The 16,888-nt window shown below is 43.0% G+C and overlaps 3 protein-coding genes across 3 annotated transcripts; 2 read left to right on the top strand and 1 right to left on the bottom strand.

Annotated features, from left to right (window-relative positions):
• The first annotated feature begins 269 nt into the window (after nucleotides 1-269).
• Nucleotides 270-1,775, top strand: polr1h (RNA polymerase I subunit H). The gene is made up of 5 exons (XM_076051488.1): nucleotides 270-412; nucleotides 680-799; nucleotides 1,175-1,278; nucleotides 1,368-1,477; nucleotides 1,574-1,775. Exons 2-5 carry the CDS (start codon nucleotides 682-684, stop codon nucleotides 1,596-1,598), a joined length of 357 nt encoding a protein of 118 aa, XP_075907603.1. The 5' UTR covers nucleotides 270-412; nucleotides 680-681; the 3' UTR covers nucleotides 1,599-1,775.
• Nucleotides 1,776-2,211: 436 nt separating this feature from the next.
• ilf2 (interleukin enhancer binding factor 2) lies at nucleotides 2,212-7,552 on the top strand. The gene is made up of 15 exons (XM_076051480.1): nucleotides 2,212-2,366; nucleotides 3,414-3,473; nucleotides 3,888-3,930; nucleotides 4,095-4,199; nucleotides 4,293-4,370; nucleotides 4,597-4,699; nucleotides 4,899-4,964; nucleotides 5,053-5,169; nucleotides 5,423-5,501; nucleotides 5,591-5,678; nucleotides 5,783-5,844; nucleotides 6,267-6,381; nucleotides 6,462-6,552; nucleotides 6,814-6,977; nucleotides 7,393-7,552. The coding sequence occupies exons 1-14, from the start codon at nucleotides 2,362-2,364 to the stop codon at nucleotides 6,963-6,965; spliced, it is 1,164 nt and encodes a 387-aa protein (XP_075907595.1). The 5' UTR covers nucleotides 2,212-2,361; the 3' UTR covers nucleotides 6,966-6,977; nucleotides 7,393-7,552.
• A 55-nt stretch (nucleotides 7,553-7,607) lies between these two features.
• Nucleotides 7,608-10,802, bottom strand: pex11b (peroxisomal biogenesis factor 11 beta). The gene is made up of 4 exons (XM_076051485.1): nucleotides 10,496-10,802; nucleotides 9,243-9,358; nucleotides 8,953-9,154; nucleotides 7,608-8,739 (listed from the first exon to the last, which is right to left on the bottom strand). Exons 1-4 carry the CDS (start codon nucleotides 10,549-10,551, stop codon nucleotides 8,409-8,411), a joined length of 705 nt encoding a protein of 234 aa, XP_075907600.1. The 5' UTR covers nucleotides 10,552-10,802; the 3' UTR covers nucleotides 7,608-8,408.
• Between the last annotated feature and the right edge of the window lie 6,086 nt (nucleotides 10,803-16,888).

The raw sequence follows: 16,888 nt of genomic DNA, 5'->3' as shown, positions 1-16,888 counted from the left end.
ACATGTGACTCAGGGTACGTTTTCTACTGCATTGTTTTGATGCACTTGTAACTAATGTAAATCCTTCAAATACTTGTGGTTAAAAAATTTTTTTTAATTAGTTTCAGATTTTCTGTTGTTTTTATATCGAAACTTTAACATATCAATTCTTTAAAAATGCGTTTTAAATCCTTTAAAAATAAATAAATAAATAAATAAACTCCATTCGAACTGGACCAAATGCGTTTCTGCGCGCTTCTGTACACTGGAGGGCGTCATACCCGTAAAACCATCGTGCCATACAACGAAGAAGAAAAGGTTGAGGACCCACGCAGGTAGCCATACGAATGCCTTGTTCACTGACGCCACAGAGAAAACTTTCGTCTCAAACAAACATTTAGTTAACGCCTTTTTCTCCCCATCAGAAAAATAGGTGAGTTGTTCCTTTTCCCAAACGTAATATATTACAGTATTTATTTGAGTTATGCAGCCCATTGCTAACGTTGGCACGTCTCAGTTCATTTTCACGTGTGTCCAACGATACTCTCATGCTTGTCTGACATTAACAGTGGGCTACATTCTATCTCCGGTAACATACTGATTGCATGTCGAGTTAAACTGTAGAAGTGAGTGGGTCGAGGGAATGGTCTTCATCTCTATCTCCAGTCCTGCTTGGCGCTCACTGACTGTCCCTCAACAGAAATGTCGTGTTTCGGCGGTGATCCAAACTTCTGTCCCGAGTGCGGGAACATCCTTCCTCTCCCCGGGATGCAAAACACTGTACGGTGTCCTCGCTGTTCCTTCGCGATTCCAATATCAGGTAGAATTCACGTTATTTCAACTCTCGACTCTGGACCACTTCAAGAGCGTAAATTGGAACAATGCTAGCCAACCTGATCTGTTGTGGGGTGATTTTACAAGAGTGAATTGATTTTTACATTTTGCAATATCAAGAACTTCTGCCGCTAACAGACTTTTTGATGTGTTTCTCATAATAGACGTTTAGTTTAATTATAAAAAATGACAGTTATAATCATCTATTGTAGTTTATTTGTTTATATGGCTGGATTTACATAGAATTCTATTTGTGGAATTTTCCAGAATGAAATTGTTACATTTTAGAAATTGTTTTTTTCTTGTATTACATGTGAACAATGAAACTAAAAGTCTTCTTATGTACTTATTTCTCCCCCAGAGTTCAGTGGGCAGGAGATCCACTCCAGTGTGGTCTTCAACCCTGTGAAGCAGTCATCAGCAGCACTGGGGGAGGAGGAAGATTCTGAAGTGAAGGGAGCTGTGGTGAGAAGAAACCGGCCAGTGCTGATGTTTGATATATTTGGGTTGTCAACGGCAGTAAATTGAGACGCGTTCTGACCTGTTGTGTCCAGATTGACCGACGGTGCTCTCGCTGTAACAAAGAGGGGATGGTTTACCACACCAGACAGATGCGTTCTGCAGATGAAGGACAGACAGTCTTCTTCACCTGCATACACTGCAGGTAATAGACATGAACGTACTTTGTGTTGATATTTGGCCTGAATTTGTTTTGTTTTACAGTTGTTTTGTACTGTTGCTCATCATTTGTTTGTTACAGGTATCAAGAAAAGGAAGACTCTTGAGGACACATTGAACTTTTCTTCCGCTGTTATTTTCCTGTTTACTCGGATGTCATCCATCGCTGAGAAGATGCTTTTTCAACATAACTTATTGGTAAACAATGCTGGGCTGTCTCTTTTCAGTTTATAAAACACTTGTTCATGTTTGACATGTTGAATAAACATAATGCATTGTGTTAAGCTAAGGAAATCATCTGCTTACTCCCTTGTTTTTGTCATTGATAAATAAACTCAAAATTCAGATATTAAAAGGTGTGTGTGTGTGTGTGTGTGTGTGTGTGTGTGTGTGTGTGTGTGTGTGTGTGTGTGTGTGTGTGTTTTGACCCAAGTTCTTAAAAGATAAGGAGGAAAACTGTTTGTCACAAAAAACTGAAATATAAAAATCGTTTTCCTGTTGGCCCAGTTGATATTCAGGTAAGATGATGCAAGGAAACACTCAATCGTGTGTGCGTGTTCGTGTTCTGACCATGGTTATTACCAGCTGATTTTAAACGTGAAGGAGGAAAAGCGAAAAGTTTTTGTGACAAAAAATGAAATAAAAAAATCGATGTTTGTTTGGCGGTGCGGCTCATCAGACCTTGCTGAGCTACACATTATTAAACAGGCAAATCTGAAGTCACCTGCCAAGAGGGCCATTTTAGCGCATGCGTAGAAAGTGGCCAGCCAGCCCAGCAGTAGTGATCGGCTGCTGTGCTGACCAGACAGGGTGAAAGAATCGACCAATTCTTTTTGTTTTTTCACATTATCATTCAAAACGTCGTACGCAATGAGGTATGTCTTATTCTTTTTAAATACTCTTTAGCCATATTATCTTTATTTAAAAAAAAATAGTGAAAAATCGCTCTCACGGTACGATAGATTGAGGCTATCACTTTGCGTTGTTTATCGCTGCATAGTATTAACGTTACGTTATCCATTGAATTTGCTATACATCTATTATTTGTTATTAGGCCTATTCTCTGTGTGTATTAATCTTCCAATAGTCCTTCCTAATTAACATCGAAGTCGTCAAGTCCAGTGTGAGCTGTGCTCCGATGTAAGCTAACGTTAGCCTCGCATCATTCAGATGAGAGCTAGAACGAATGAATGAATTTATTCCAGCATAATTGTTTCAAATTAGACCCGTTTTGTGTTCTAGCAAAAATGTTTACAATGTGTTGGAATGCATTAGTCGAGCTAAAAAAGAAAAACAAAAGAAAAAATGAGAGTGAGATGGGTCCACCTTCGCCTTCTCGTTGTTCTCAACGTTTCTACTGGTGCTTTACTGTCACGTTTGTCCTGTTTTGGTAAGAATTAAAGCAGTTTAGTCAAAAGTTTGGACACACCTTCTCATACATTTTTTTTGACAACTTGACAACTTTCTACACTGCAGACAGATACTGAAGACATCAAATATATGAGCAAGATATATGTAATTGTGCAGCAAAGAAAAACACGTTCAATAACTCTAAATATGTTTTTTTTTTTTTTTATGAAAGGTGGCTATGTTTGAGTTCTTTGACACTTTTATTGTGTTATTGGGTGTTCATACGTAGTTTTGATGCCTTCAGTGAGAAGCTGCAATTTCAATAGTCATGAGAATGAAAGAAAAGCCATTCAATTCAAAGCGTGTGTCCAAACATCTCCGTCTTCATAGCGTAACCCCTGGCACAGACAATGCAGTATTAGTAGCAAAGAAATCATTTCAGAAGCTGAAGGTGCAGCGTAGGAATCTGCCAAGATATGAATTCCAGGACACTGATTTATTCTGTCAGACACTTGATGGCAGCTGCCATAGAGTTTGATGTAAATGTGAATCTCCTGTGTGTGTGCATCCAGAGGGGACCGCGGCAGGGGCAGAGGAGGCCGCTTCGGGTCCCGGGGTGGACTGGTCCAGGGGTGAGTTTCAACCACGCAGAGAGCTGCTGCTTGCTTCCGTTGACTCTTTATGTCCTTGAGCACACCACGTTCATTTGACCGGGGAAACATCCGTCCGTCCATGCGTTCATGTTCACCCTCCGCTTCCTGTGTCCGGATGGAGGAGTCAACATTTCATTGCAGAGTTTCATATAGACAGACAATCATTCACACACACACGCACACGCACACACACACACACACACACACACACACACACACACACACATTTTGATGCTTTGAAATCAATGAAATGTATTTTTTACTCTTTAAAATCTAAATAGAATGTTTTGTGAAAAGAAAGCAGGTTGACCTCTTAAGTCATTTTTTGGAACCATTAACAATTTTTAATGTGACTTTATGACTTTTAATGTGATTTATTTTCCCCCTGCATAGGTACCGTCCATTTGTTCCACACATACCTTTTGATTTTTATATGGTAAGTGAATAAATTAATTGTTGGATTTGACTTTTGTCATGGCAATAACAGCATCGTTACTGTGGTTAGGAAAGACACAAGGAATCCCTAAATATACTATATGATATACATGTAATATAATATATGTGCAATATATAATGGTGTGTGTGTGTGTGTGTTGCCAGTGTGAGATGGCCTTCCCCCGGGTGAAGCCAGCGCCCGACGAGACGGCTTTCAGCGAGTGTCTCCTGAAGAGGAACCAGGACCTGAGCCCGTCATCTGCAGAACAGGTGTGTCTGCTGCTCACACACAGCGAACAAACACATGAAAGCTCTTTCTCTGCCGCTCATATTCATAAAAGTCTTTTCCTCTTGTGCACAAAGTCGTCCATCCTGTCCCTAGTCACAAAGATCAACAACGTCATCGACAACCTGATTGTCGCACCCGGCAGTTTCGAAGTGGTGAGTCTCACTGGATGGCACGTTCACTTTGTAATAGTGACACAGTTTCCCTGGACGTTCACTTTGTAATAGTGACACAGTTTCTCTGGATGTTCACTTTGTAATAGTGACACAGTTTCCCTGGAAGCAATGCATCGCTCCAATTGGCTGCTCTCGTGCTGTGCTCAAAGTTCAAATGATTTTAAAATTTGAAGGTTTTCCCCTGACCATTGAAATTGTCTGACAGCAAATTGAAGAAGTGCGGCAGGTGGGCTCCTACAAGAAGGGCACCATGACGACGGGACACAATGTGGCCGATCTGGTCGTCATTCTCAAGATCCTCCCCACGTGTGAGTAACAGAGTGAAATCCTGCCTGCTGGGTGTAACAGACAGATGCACAGTGGCTGCTGCTGCTGCTGCTGCTGCTGCTGCTGCTGATAAAGCCAAATATTGCACACTGGAGCTTTCAGAGAAAAATCTATTTTGCTCCTCTCCATGTTAGAAGAGGTTTTCCATGTAACGATGGGACTCTTCTCTCTCCTTGGCAGTGGAAGCTGTTGCTGCCCTGGGCAACAAGGTGGTGGAGACTCTTCGCACTCAGGACCCGGCTGAAGGTAACAGAGTGAGGCCATCTAGGGGTGGCGTGAGCCACTGACTGACTGACTGACTGGCTGGCTGACTGGTTTGTGTGCTGGTTCCCAGTGCTGTCCATGCTGACCAATGAGACGGGCTTCGAGATCAGCTCTGCCGACGCCACCGTCAAGATCCTCATCACCACCGTCCCCCCCAACCTGCGCAAACTGGACCCCGAGCTGCACTGTAGGAGACACGCGCACACACACGCACACACACACTGCATCGTATATATGGCTGCTTGTCTGGCCTGTAGACGGCAGTCCAGGTCCACAACCTCCTCACCTCCAAGTTAAAAGATGATTAATTCCATTAATTAATGTGATTAATTAAATGCATAACAAAATGATGTCGCTCATGAAAACCACCCACCACTCACCACTCCAAATGTGGAGTCTTCTGATTCCACATGCACTGACCTTCTCTCTGCCCCCTTCAGTGGACATCAAGGTGTTGCAGAGCGCCCTGGCTGCCCTCCGTCACGCCCGCTGGTTCGAGGAGAACGCCTCTCAGTCCACGTAAGGAGGGAGAGAGCGCTCGCTCGTCACTGCACCTTCTTTACCTCGTCTGTTTCTCACTCACCTGGATGTTTTTTTTTTTCATTCAGGGTCAAAGTTCTGATTCGCCTGCTGAAGGACCTGCGGCTTCGCTTCCCCGGGTTCGAGCCCCTCACCCCCTGGATCCTGGACCTGCTGGTGAGAAGACCTGAGGGCCCGAGGACCTGAGGGACCGACCTGTCCAAGCAGTGTAGTGGATGCGAGGCCCGGCTCGCTCTAACTGTGTTGTGTTGTTGATGCAGGGCCACTCTGCAGTGATGACCAACCTACCCAGGCAGCCGCTGTCCCTCAACGTGGCCTACAGGTGTGTTCACACACACACACACACACACACACACACACACACACACACACACACACACACACACACACACACCTGGTGAGGCCCTGACTCCATCACAATCAGATTTACAAGTATTTGAACCCAGCAGAGTTGGCTGTTCACCATTTGACAGCGAGAGCTGCTTCAGTTTGTGGCAGTGGCACTTCCTGCTTTCCTGCCTGCCGCCTGCCACTCTAGTTGCCAGGGTCTGAGGCAGGTGCCACTTCTCCAGTCTCTCCAAATATTAGACACTGAACCTTAAAGTGAAGTGAGAAATGAGACGTACGTCACAGACACACGCACACACGCACACACGCACACACGCACACACACACACACACACACACACACACACACAAACACACACACTGTCTCCCCTGACTGTTGCGCCTGCTGTGTTCCAGACGCTGCCTGCAGATGCTGGCTGCTGGTCTCTTCCTGCCAGGCTCCGTGGGCATCACAGACCCCTGCGAGAGCGGCAACTTCCGAGTTCACACCGTCATGACCCTCGAGCAGCAGGTGAATCCTGGCTCCTCAGACCACCACTGACCACCTCCAACCACCACTGACCACATGACTGACTGTGTGTGTGTGTGTAGGACATGGTGTGCTTCACCGCCCAGACCCTGGTGAGGGTGCTCTCCCATGGAGGCTACAGGAAGATCCTGGGCCTGGAAGGAGACGCCAGCTGTAAGCGCAACGCCGGTTCTGTTTCCATTAGCAGCTGCTGTGTCATAGTGTTTTAATGCATTAATGCAAAGGATGGTTCTTCAGAGAGCAAAGGATGGTTCTTCTTGACCACAACAAATATCCTTTGAAACCTTCTGTTCCACCAGGGCACTTCAGACGCTGCCATGCAGCTATACGTATTCTCCTTTTTTCCCCATCAGTTTCTTTTATTAAAGTTCCCCAAACAGACAACTGATTTTCAGTGGGCTGTTGTTGTTGTAGACCTGGCGACCCAGATCTCCACGTGGGACGGCGTGATGGTGACGCCGTCAGAAAAGGCCTACGAGAAGCCCCCGGAGAGGAAGGAGGAGGATGAGGAGGCGCTGGAGGAGACAGGAGACGGCGAGGACGAGAGCATGGAGACGCAGGACTAGTCCAGAACCCAGGTGGGTCTTCTATTCTGGTCCCCACCACCAACAGACAGACAGACAGAGATTATGTTTGGGTGTGCAGACCACCGTAGTTCACTGGCAAGCTCAGGAGGGGAAGGGGAGAATGGAAGACGTTGCAATCTAAAATGTAGCCGCTTGATGTCGCTGTTTCTTCTTCAAAATCTCCAAACTGGGCTTTTAATGATTTCAACAAAAATTTAGTTTGGTGTTTTTTGCCATTCTTCACGATTGAATTATTTCTGGCTTTGGTACTCAGACCTTAACGTATTCTTGCTGATAAATTCCCTTTTTGTCGTGTGGTTGAGGTTATTGTAATCTAGCAATATGTTGAGAACGTGTGTGCATTTTGGTGAACGGTTGTCTTTGAATTGAGTTACCGCTGACCTTTTTCCTTTTCTTCTTTCCACAGTTGCTGTTAGGAGTCCTGGTCAGTGCCAGTTCCTCTGATGAAATAGGACTGCCTACATTCACTGTCAGTTTTTAATGTTTTCACTTCCTTTTTAGTTTATACTCTTCATTTATACTGGTGACATCATTATTAAACTTAAACTTTTTATTTAAACAATAAATGTCTTGGATTTGTGCCTGCGTCTTAGGAGAGAACAAGGAGTGGAAAAGTTGTGATAAGATCCATTCATTTTCATCTTTATTAAAGTCATTTATACACGTTGTCAGTGAATCCAACGTCACGCAGTAAGAGGCGAACCCACAAACAAGGTGTCAAATCTTTGCAATACAGTTAAGAAATAATGCAAACGTATATTAGTCAAAAAAGGTCATCAAATGGAAGTGTTGGGTGACACTTTTCTTGGCTTATGGTTTTGGATACGTTTAAAAATACATCATTCATTCAGTGCCTTGCATCATGTCTAGTGGAAAAGTGCAAATCTAGTTTCACTTGGGCTCCAAACTGGAAATCCCCAACACGTCTGTGGCTGCTCAACTTCAGAGCTTCAGCACCGTCGTGAAGACGCGTCTGTTGTTGCTGCTGATTGAAGATGCTAGGAGTTCACGCCACCCATTACAAAAATACAAGCGGAAATTAAATGTGACGGAGCATCATCACTGTGCATTTATGGCTTTGTGGTTGGTACAACGGTACCCGAAGCTTCCCATTGGTGACGTCACAACACCTGCATCTATCTGATGTCGACTGATGAGAAACTGTACAGCAAAGAATGAGTTCACATCAATTTTAATTAACATTTAATAATCTTTCTGCTCTGTGGATGCTAAGCTAGGCTAGCTTTGCACGACCAGACCATATGTACTACACTTGACCCTCCATGCAGACCTGCTCAAGGTCCAAACCTCAGTATTAAATGTCCCAAAATTTCGTGTTCCCATCGTTCATCTGAATCATCCACAATGGCTCCATTTGTTAAAAGTAGGAGCCTGGAGTTTGTGAAGAAGCTGGTAGCCGCATCATGGTTTGAGTTTGAGCCAGGGGTGCACCAGGGTGACGATGGAGAGGACGGAGGAGGCCAGGCCGCAGGCCCCCACAAAGCCCCGCCCAGTGGGGTAGAGGCCCAGCCGCTCCAGAGGGATGAAGATGTCGCAGCTGTTCTTCAGCAGGTCCAGCAGCAGCGGAGGGTTGCTGCGCAGCACGGCCGCCACCAGCCGCACCCGCCGGCCCAGCAGGGAGGAGCAGGAGGAGGACGACTTGGAAGCCAGCGAGCGCTCCTCGCGCTCCACCAGGAGGTGCAGCTCGTACACGTCTCTGGTCAGGTTGAGGATGAGGACAAACAGGTAGTACCTGCACAGGGAGACACAACAGTCACTGCTGGCGGCAGCTGACATTGTCAATGACTCACAGTGTGGAAGCAACACAGATGATGTAGTGATTGTTAGAAAAGGGGGGGGGAAGACATAAAATACAATACATTAGCAGATAACTGTATATAGTCACCCTACTAAAATAATGCTCCAAGTCATTATTTGATGAGGAAGTTTTGGTTCAGTTTTTCACCTGAATGCTCTCTGGCTCCACTTGTTCTGGTCCAGCTGGGGCACGACTCCGGTCTTTGCGGCCCACAGCACGTTGTCGCAGGCCAGGTACAAGGCCCTGTTGAGGTGGCCCACCGTCAGGCACAGCCGCAGCACGCCGTCAGACAGGTGCACCGCCCTCTGGGCCGCCTGCAGCGCCTCCACGCTGCTGCCGAGCCGCAGCACTGCGCAGACACAGCGTCAGCACAGACACAGACACAGCAGCAGCACAGACACAGCAGCTGGAGCAGCTGCAGTGGGCGGGACACTCACGCTTCCTGCTCAGGCTCATGTGGGCCTCCAGACTGCCCAACGTGTGAAGGAGCTCCGAGGCCGAGTCTCCTTTCTGCAGGGTGGAGCCCAGCAGGGCGCAGGCGTACTGGGCAGCCCTGCAGCCGGCAACAAAACACACACACACACACACACACAGTAAGAGACTGATGTGACACAGACACTTATAGGATACCACAGAATAGAATAGAAGCCTTTATTAATCCCACATTGGGGAAATTTGCAATTACGGAAACAATATAGTTGCAAAAGATGACATTGATGATGATATTAATTGACAAGAAAATATTTTTAGCATAAGAAAGGAAAAAAGTAGATATTTAAATCTAATGGACCGTCAGATTATTATAATTATTTAGTTATGGCACACAATTTGAGAAATATCTGTGCAGTGCAGAAAAAAGCAGAAAATATAGAGAAGTTGGTGAATACTGGGGTTAATCTAGTACTACTAATCAACGTATTTCTTTATTCTAGGATATAAAGAGAGAGAGGATTGAAGAGGAAACGTGATATTTGAGGCTGTGTGTATTAGGCCTGTGTTTATTAGTTGTGTGTGCAGAGCAGCAGGAGACAAGGATTATTTCAAGCACACGTTCAAGTGTTGGTAACATCACGCTGGATGGGAAAATAAGCCCTGCAATGATGCTAATCAAGAGTGAAAGGAGACAAGCAGAAAAACGAAGACTTTGTTCCTGTACTGAAGTACATTTTCCAGGTATCTGTACTTTACTGAGTTTTTCTTTTTCTAATGACTTTTTACTTTTACTCCACTACACTTGTACACAAATATCCGTCCTTTATATTTCTTACATTTGGAATTGTTCCTGACTTGTGTGTGTTTAAAGATACAAATTATGTTAAAAGCAACTAACTCATTATTAACATGATAGCTGTTGTTGCTTATTTTGTTGTGTAGCTAAATATAAAGGTTAAACGTTTTTTGGTACAAAGAAAAACAAACGTGCAGAAAATAACATTGGTTATTATTAAGCGTGTTAACATGCATGACACAAAATAAAAAATACTTTTTTACTAAAGTACATTTTAGAACCTTCACTTTCACTTTAGTAAATGAGTTGAATTAATAATCTTACAGGCTGAATACTTTCACAGACGAGTCAGCTAATGCCATAAAATTACTTAAATCGTGCTATTAAAAAAATTAAAATAAAATAAAATAAAATTCGCGTTACACTTGACATTGGTGGTCCATCGTAAGACTGCACTGTTACCTGAGGACCCTCTCCTTGGCTTGGCTCTGAGCGCTGAATCGAACCCAGGAGTCCATACTAGCTCGATGCTAATTAGCATGTGACAGCTGTCTGCGCGTTAGTTAGCTTCCCAGTGGCTAACCACTACAGGCTAGTAACAATGACGTCAGAGCTGCTGCTGCTTAGCAGCAGAATGCAAGAGCTCCAGTCAATCAAGAAATAATACTGCAAGCGACTGTGACGACGGCGGAGAGCTCGGTGGTCAACATTCAATATCCTTGCTTGGTTCCTTCCAACTTCTTCTTACTCGTCGGGCATTACGGATGGAGTCGCGGAATTTGGTGTGCTTACTCCTCCTAGTGGCAGCAGTCTGAATGGGTCGCTGGACCGCGGCCATCTGAGAAAGAAAGAAAATACAAGTTTCGAGGTGTTTCTTTCTAGTACGGCGGCCACACGAGAAAAAAAAATAACATGGAAGATCAGTACTTTAAATCGTGAAACTCTCAAGTTTTAACGTGGTATTTTTCACGCAATAACGTCAAACTTTCACGAGTTTCTGGAAGTTCTTGGAAGTTTGTAAACGTCAAGTCACTGGAAGTTTTCAAATGTATTATGGTAGGCTGTGGTGGTGAAAGGGGAATAGCGCTGTGTGAACGGGTTTGTTGAAAATCTAACACATAAAAAGCGTGTGTAAATATCAGCCTTTAGCCATTTGAATTCGTATATGATAATTACTTTTATTTTGTTTCAATATATAGGTAAAATGACAAGAATGGCACATACAATATTAACAACTAAATAAAAAATAACAATACTCTAAAGTAGAAAAATCATTTTTTAAATACATCTTTTAATAAATGAAATAGAAATAAGTATAACAAGAGTTTATTTTTTGGGGAAATTAATAATATACTTTTTTTTCCTCCTGTACATTTTTTTAAAATTGTGACAATACATTGTAAATCACTGTTAAGGGTGAAAGGGCTCTCCTTATTTAGATGCTCAGCAGGCCCACGTGTTGTGGCTGACTAGTGAGACTTGAAAAATGCTAAAAACATAAATAAAGAAAATAAAGAAAAAATGCATCATCTGCAGTGACACTACTATCAAATGGCAATAGGACAGACAAGTGAGGGAATCCAGTAGTAATTCAGAAACAGCCTCACTGGAAAAAAAATGCCAATACAAATACATTTTTCGCCATCCTGTGATGGATAGAGAGGTTTTCTCTGAAACTTTGTGGAATTAATTACATCTAAATTTCTCATCCCATGTTTTTAGCCAGCAGAGAAATATAGGTGTATGGCTTTGAAGAGCATCACACTTCATTGCTGTTACACCACAGCAAGAAAAAGAGCTGCTGGCTATTCTGGCAGTGCAGTAGCTGAGTGGAGGGTCTCTGCAGCAGCGCACAACAGGTCACAACAACCTTCTATGTGACCACAGTGAGTCAATCAGTCAAAGCTTTTCTATCGTTTTAAAGTCTTTTTTATTATTATGACATGGTTTTTATATGCAGATACACAGTACTGTCCTAAGGATGTTCAAAAACACAGATGTGACAACCAGTCGTGTTCATCGGCTGATAAACAGCCAAAGTGTGTGGATTTGTGCCCAGGTAAAACAGTAGTTTCCTCTAACAATCTGAGTGTTTAAACCCCTTCTGACAAAAAAAACAAAAAAAACAAAACACTGATTGGCTTAAATTAAAATGCAGTTTGTTGTTTTTCAGAAAGAAAAACTAAAGCAATGGCAGCAATTATGGGGGAAAAAAAATGACCGGGCCCAACTCCACTGAGCTGAGTCGAGTAACTGCGAGCCTAATTCATTCATTAGTTCTGTCAGTGCATAGTAGTCTGAATGCAAAGGTTTTACTGTGTCCACTGGCCAGTGTCAGGCAATTCATTGTTCTACCAAATATTATAGCACTTAGAGTTCATCTGTTTTAAATCAAGCCTCTCTTTGGCTTCTTAGTTATTTGTTTGTATAATAGTGACATACAAAGAGACTACAGCGAAATAAGAAGAAATAAGGTGCTGACTGAGAAGAACTTGTGAGCAAGTGGTCAAAGTGAGGCGAGGCCATTTGATTGTATTCAAAGAAATGATCTGATTGAGAGAGAGGCCCTGCTAAGAAATCATATGTCTGAATAAAGGAGCTCAAGCAAATCAAACAGCGCTGAGTGCACTCTTTCATATTCAACACGAAAAAAAACAACAGACAAAGGCAATAAATAATCATAAGCTCATTTATGATTAGCACTTTCTTCATAGTTATTATCGGCTAAACTAGTTTGACACATGATAATATCTCCAGCGAGCTACACAGATACCTGAGGGAACCATCCAATACCTTGAAATATGTTGAACAACTGACAACCAACACACAATGTGCAACTTAATCCTGTGTGTCTGTCTGTCTGTCTGTGTGTGTGTGTGTGTGTGTGTGTGTGTGTGTGTGTGTGTGTGTGTGTGTGTGTGTGTGTGTGTGTGTGTGTGTCTTAAAAGTCCAGTGTTGGTGCATCTACTGTTGACAAGAAAAAGGCACAAATTATAAAAATGCATATGTCGAAAGAAAGAAAAATGATTGTATTTTTAAACCTGGGCCTTGCTGTTGTGTGTTCATATGAGCCGGTGCCAGAAGCTCAGCCACTGGACAACCAGAGACTGCAGAGTCGGGGGCGGGGGGGTCTGATCCAGGTTTTCCTGGCCACTGTCGCTTCATGCAACCACTTGGTTTTCTCTTCAATTGTGCAAAAGCTCTTTGGGACTCCTTTGGATGCGATTCAGCACTTTATAAATAAAAGTTGACAGATTGATCGAAGAATAATATTTGTTTAAAAAGAGACGGAAGTCTCGTCTGAGAAGCCTCGTCGTCGTCGTTGCAGTCAAAGACAGTTTGGCTCGAGTCGGCATTTTCAATTGTTCATTTTGTCAGTCAATAAAAAGCAACGACTGGCGAGAACCTCAGGACACACGGCCAGGTTTAAAAACACTAGAGAGCTCCCTCCTGTTCACAGACAATCTTTGTAAAATAGCTGAGGAGGATGACAAGTGATTGTACAACTGCTTCCAGTCAAAAAATACAATTAGCGGCTTCTCATTGGTACATCTATTCAACAAACGATATTCAAGAGAAACGGCACAGTTTCGTCGCTGTGCCTTGACAGATCACTTCTTCTTCTGGTCACCACTTTCCAGCACACACACTATATTCAAGTTTAAAGCTTGTAAAAGTTTTTTGTTTTTTTGTGTGTGTTGTTTTTTTTTACTCGTGTCTCCAACTTCTATGTGAATAACGAGCCGTCTGAAAGCTAAAACAAAACATCAGATTTTCACACGTTATCACAAAATATTATACTATCATTAAACTGGCTTTTTTTTTTTAACTTTTTTTTTTACTTATAAAAAGAGTTGTTGCTTGTTGTCTCCCGTATTAGACTTTTTTTTTTTTTTGGTAAATGAAGAGGTGAACTAAGTACAAGGTTCGTCCGTGCGCATCGTTGGATGTTTGCGTATAGACCAAGGTATTCTTCCAAGTCCCACCAGTTCCCTTGTCAGATTGTAACTTCCATTGTAACACCATCATGACTGAACAGTTGCATAATTTCACAAATACCAGCCCCCACACCAATGGTAACCTGATCTGCCTGTAAAAGAATGTGGCTAATTTGGTGACGGTGCAAATTTCTCTCTGCTTTTCTCTCTACCACAGTGACAAAGACCAGGTAGTAAATGTCATTCTTCCATTGTAGATTTTTGGTGTAATGTGTTAGGTGTTAAAAGAAACAACTCTTTTCTCAGTTCAGCTCTGAGATGCAGGCGATGCTACACACTGCTAATTATGAAAGAGCTAGCAATGAAATAACCAATTAGACAGGCAGTGTTCCAATAAGTGCGATTGCCAAAATAACACCAAACATGTCTGTTGAAGCGGCTCGAATGTACTGATCACGGGAGCACTTGCATAACAGCAAACATTCACATTCTGCAGACACATTTTTCAGTAGTTTTGCCCCCTTGCAAAAATGCTAAATAATTAAATAATAATAATAATAATAATAAAAAATCAACCCCTCAATCAAAATAATGTGTGTTCTTGTGTGAAACTGAAACTAAAGCCACAGTTGAGCCGGGATTGTCTGAAGGTTTTGTTTTGTGGGTCAGTAGTCGTGAAACAAACTGCAAAATGAGATTCCAACCTAGTGAAGAACAGAAAGGCACAGGAAGTAGCGCAAAATAAAGTGTGGCAACGTCAGCACGAGGGTGGTGGTGGTGGTGGGGGGGGGGGGGGGGAGGGGTATTGAAGCCAAACTTAAAGCTCTCATTAACCTTTTCACATTTACACTCATGCACCAGCAGCACTGCCAGTACACTTAAAGGTCCAGTGTGTAATATTTGGCTTGATTTATGATTTTTGATTTGACTGTTTTTTTTATTGGTAAAAACTTAATATACAGCCCCTAAATACATTAATAAAATTGTATACTTTCAGTACAATACAAGTCGTTTGGTTTTCCTATCCTTAAAACAGTTCTTATGTATATAAGAATCTCCATGGATCAATAAGGGTCCCAGTGCTCCCAGTTAGCTGCCATCTTGCACCACCATATTTCTAAGGAAGCCTGGTGAGGACAATCCAGCTGCCTGACAGCACGTTTTGTAATTAGGATGAATGCTCTTGTTTTCAAATAAACCAACGAAGAAAAAGAAAAAGGTGGACGAGGTATCCAGGTTTGGGTGCGCAGGCCACCGCAGTTCACTGGCAAGCTCAGGAGGGGCAGGGGGAGTGAAAGACGCTGCAATCTAAAATGTAACCACTTGATGTCACCGTTTCTTCTTCAAAATCTCCAAATGTTACACACTGAACCTTGAACGGAGCAGCGTCCGGTTTTACGTACCCATCACATAGCGTGACATGAGAACTGGAGGTGAAAACCGAACTTGTGATTTCTCAACTGAGGCTATGAGGTATTTTGGCTTTGGTGGTGCGACACCAACCATTTGGTTACACACAGGGTAGCACTGTTTGATTACAGAGAACAACAACACTACTTAAAGCTAAAACATTTCTGGCTTTTTCAGTCTTTTTGGTACAAAAATAATATGACTTGAGCAGAGCAATAATTTGAGGGCTTGACGGCTACCGAAGCTTAAAACAGTTGGAAATCCACACGACATTAAAGTGAAAAGCACAACACTCCCACTGAGATGACACAACACAGTCGTCACTTTCTTGAGCCGCACCTCTAAGTCAGCTTTGTGGTGGATAAGACATGAAGAGATGCGTGACGCTGTTTGTACCCACCACACTCCAGAGGTATGTTTTCTATGTGTTGAACGGTTTTGGTTGTTGTAAGTCCTGGAGAACATTCAGCTACCTGTTAGGCTGAATAGTGCAGGATTTGACCCATTGTTGTGTGTGTGTTCGCCACCGGTGAATGCGCAGACGTCGGATCAATCCACGTTTGCATAAAGCCAATCTGGATTTGCACAACACATCCCTGGATTTCTACGGTGCATATGTAAAATGTCGCTGAGGAAACAGTCGGAAATCACAAATGTGACCTAATGAGATCCAACTGCTGTGTGTTGTCAGTGTGAGTGGTTGAGAGTAAAGCTTTACCAAAAACCCCAACGGCATCAGCACTTTATGTCTGCTTGGTGACAGACCTTTTGGTAACTGTGTGTGTGTGTACGCGTGTGTGTGTGTGTGCAGGTGTCCTTGTCAGTCTTGGCAGCGTTTACTCCAAGATGCATTGACACTCATCTTGTCATCTGATGACTAAACAACAGCCCCAAACAGTGAAATGGGCCTAAAACGCATCTCATGATATTGGAAATTGGCTGATGTTCAATTTGAGACTCAACAACTTGGACTTGTTGTTGCTTAACGTCTTTGTGTCACTGCTTTTCACATGATCATTTAGTCATAAAGGGTCCAGCTAGTGTAATTTGTCAGGAGGATTTAATCAGAGATGCTTGGTGATTTTTGTTTATCTGGACTAAGGCGTTTAGACACCTGCTTCTAGAAGGTCCTCAACACTTTTCCAGAACTCATCTGGAGTGTTTGGTGCAATTTACAGCATGTCTGACTCTTGATGTTGGACTTTGTGACTGTTTTTTTTAGCAACACTACCTAATTTTTCTGCCTCGTCATATTTAAATGCATCTAAAATGCTCTGCGTGCAGCACCTGGCTGGCGAAGTACAGCTTTACCACAACACTTAAACAAACGCGATCAACTACCAAATTCCCCCCCCCCCCAAAAAGATTGATATTCTGCTTCTGTGAGTATCAGGCTGGTTCACTTGTGACAGACGTTCTAGTGAGAGGATGCTAGGATTGCCAACTGGGGGCGCTGTCATTGATAGAATTGCTATTTTTTTCCTCCACTGTAAAAAGTCAGCAGTTA

Source organism: Nelusetta ayraudi, unplaced genomic scaffold (genome assembly GCF_046127955.1).
Source record: "Nelusetta ayraudi isolate G7.1 ecotype Tasmania unplaced genomic scaffold, CSIRO-AGI_Nayr_v1 ptg000135l, whole genome shotgun sequence".
NCBI lineage: Eukaryota > Metazoa > Chordata > Actinopteri > Tetraodontiformes > Monacanthidae > Nelusetta > Nelusetta ayraudi.
This window is presented reverse-complemented; position numbering and strand designations above follow the sequence as displayed.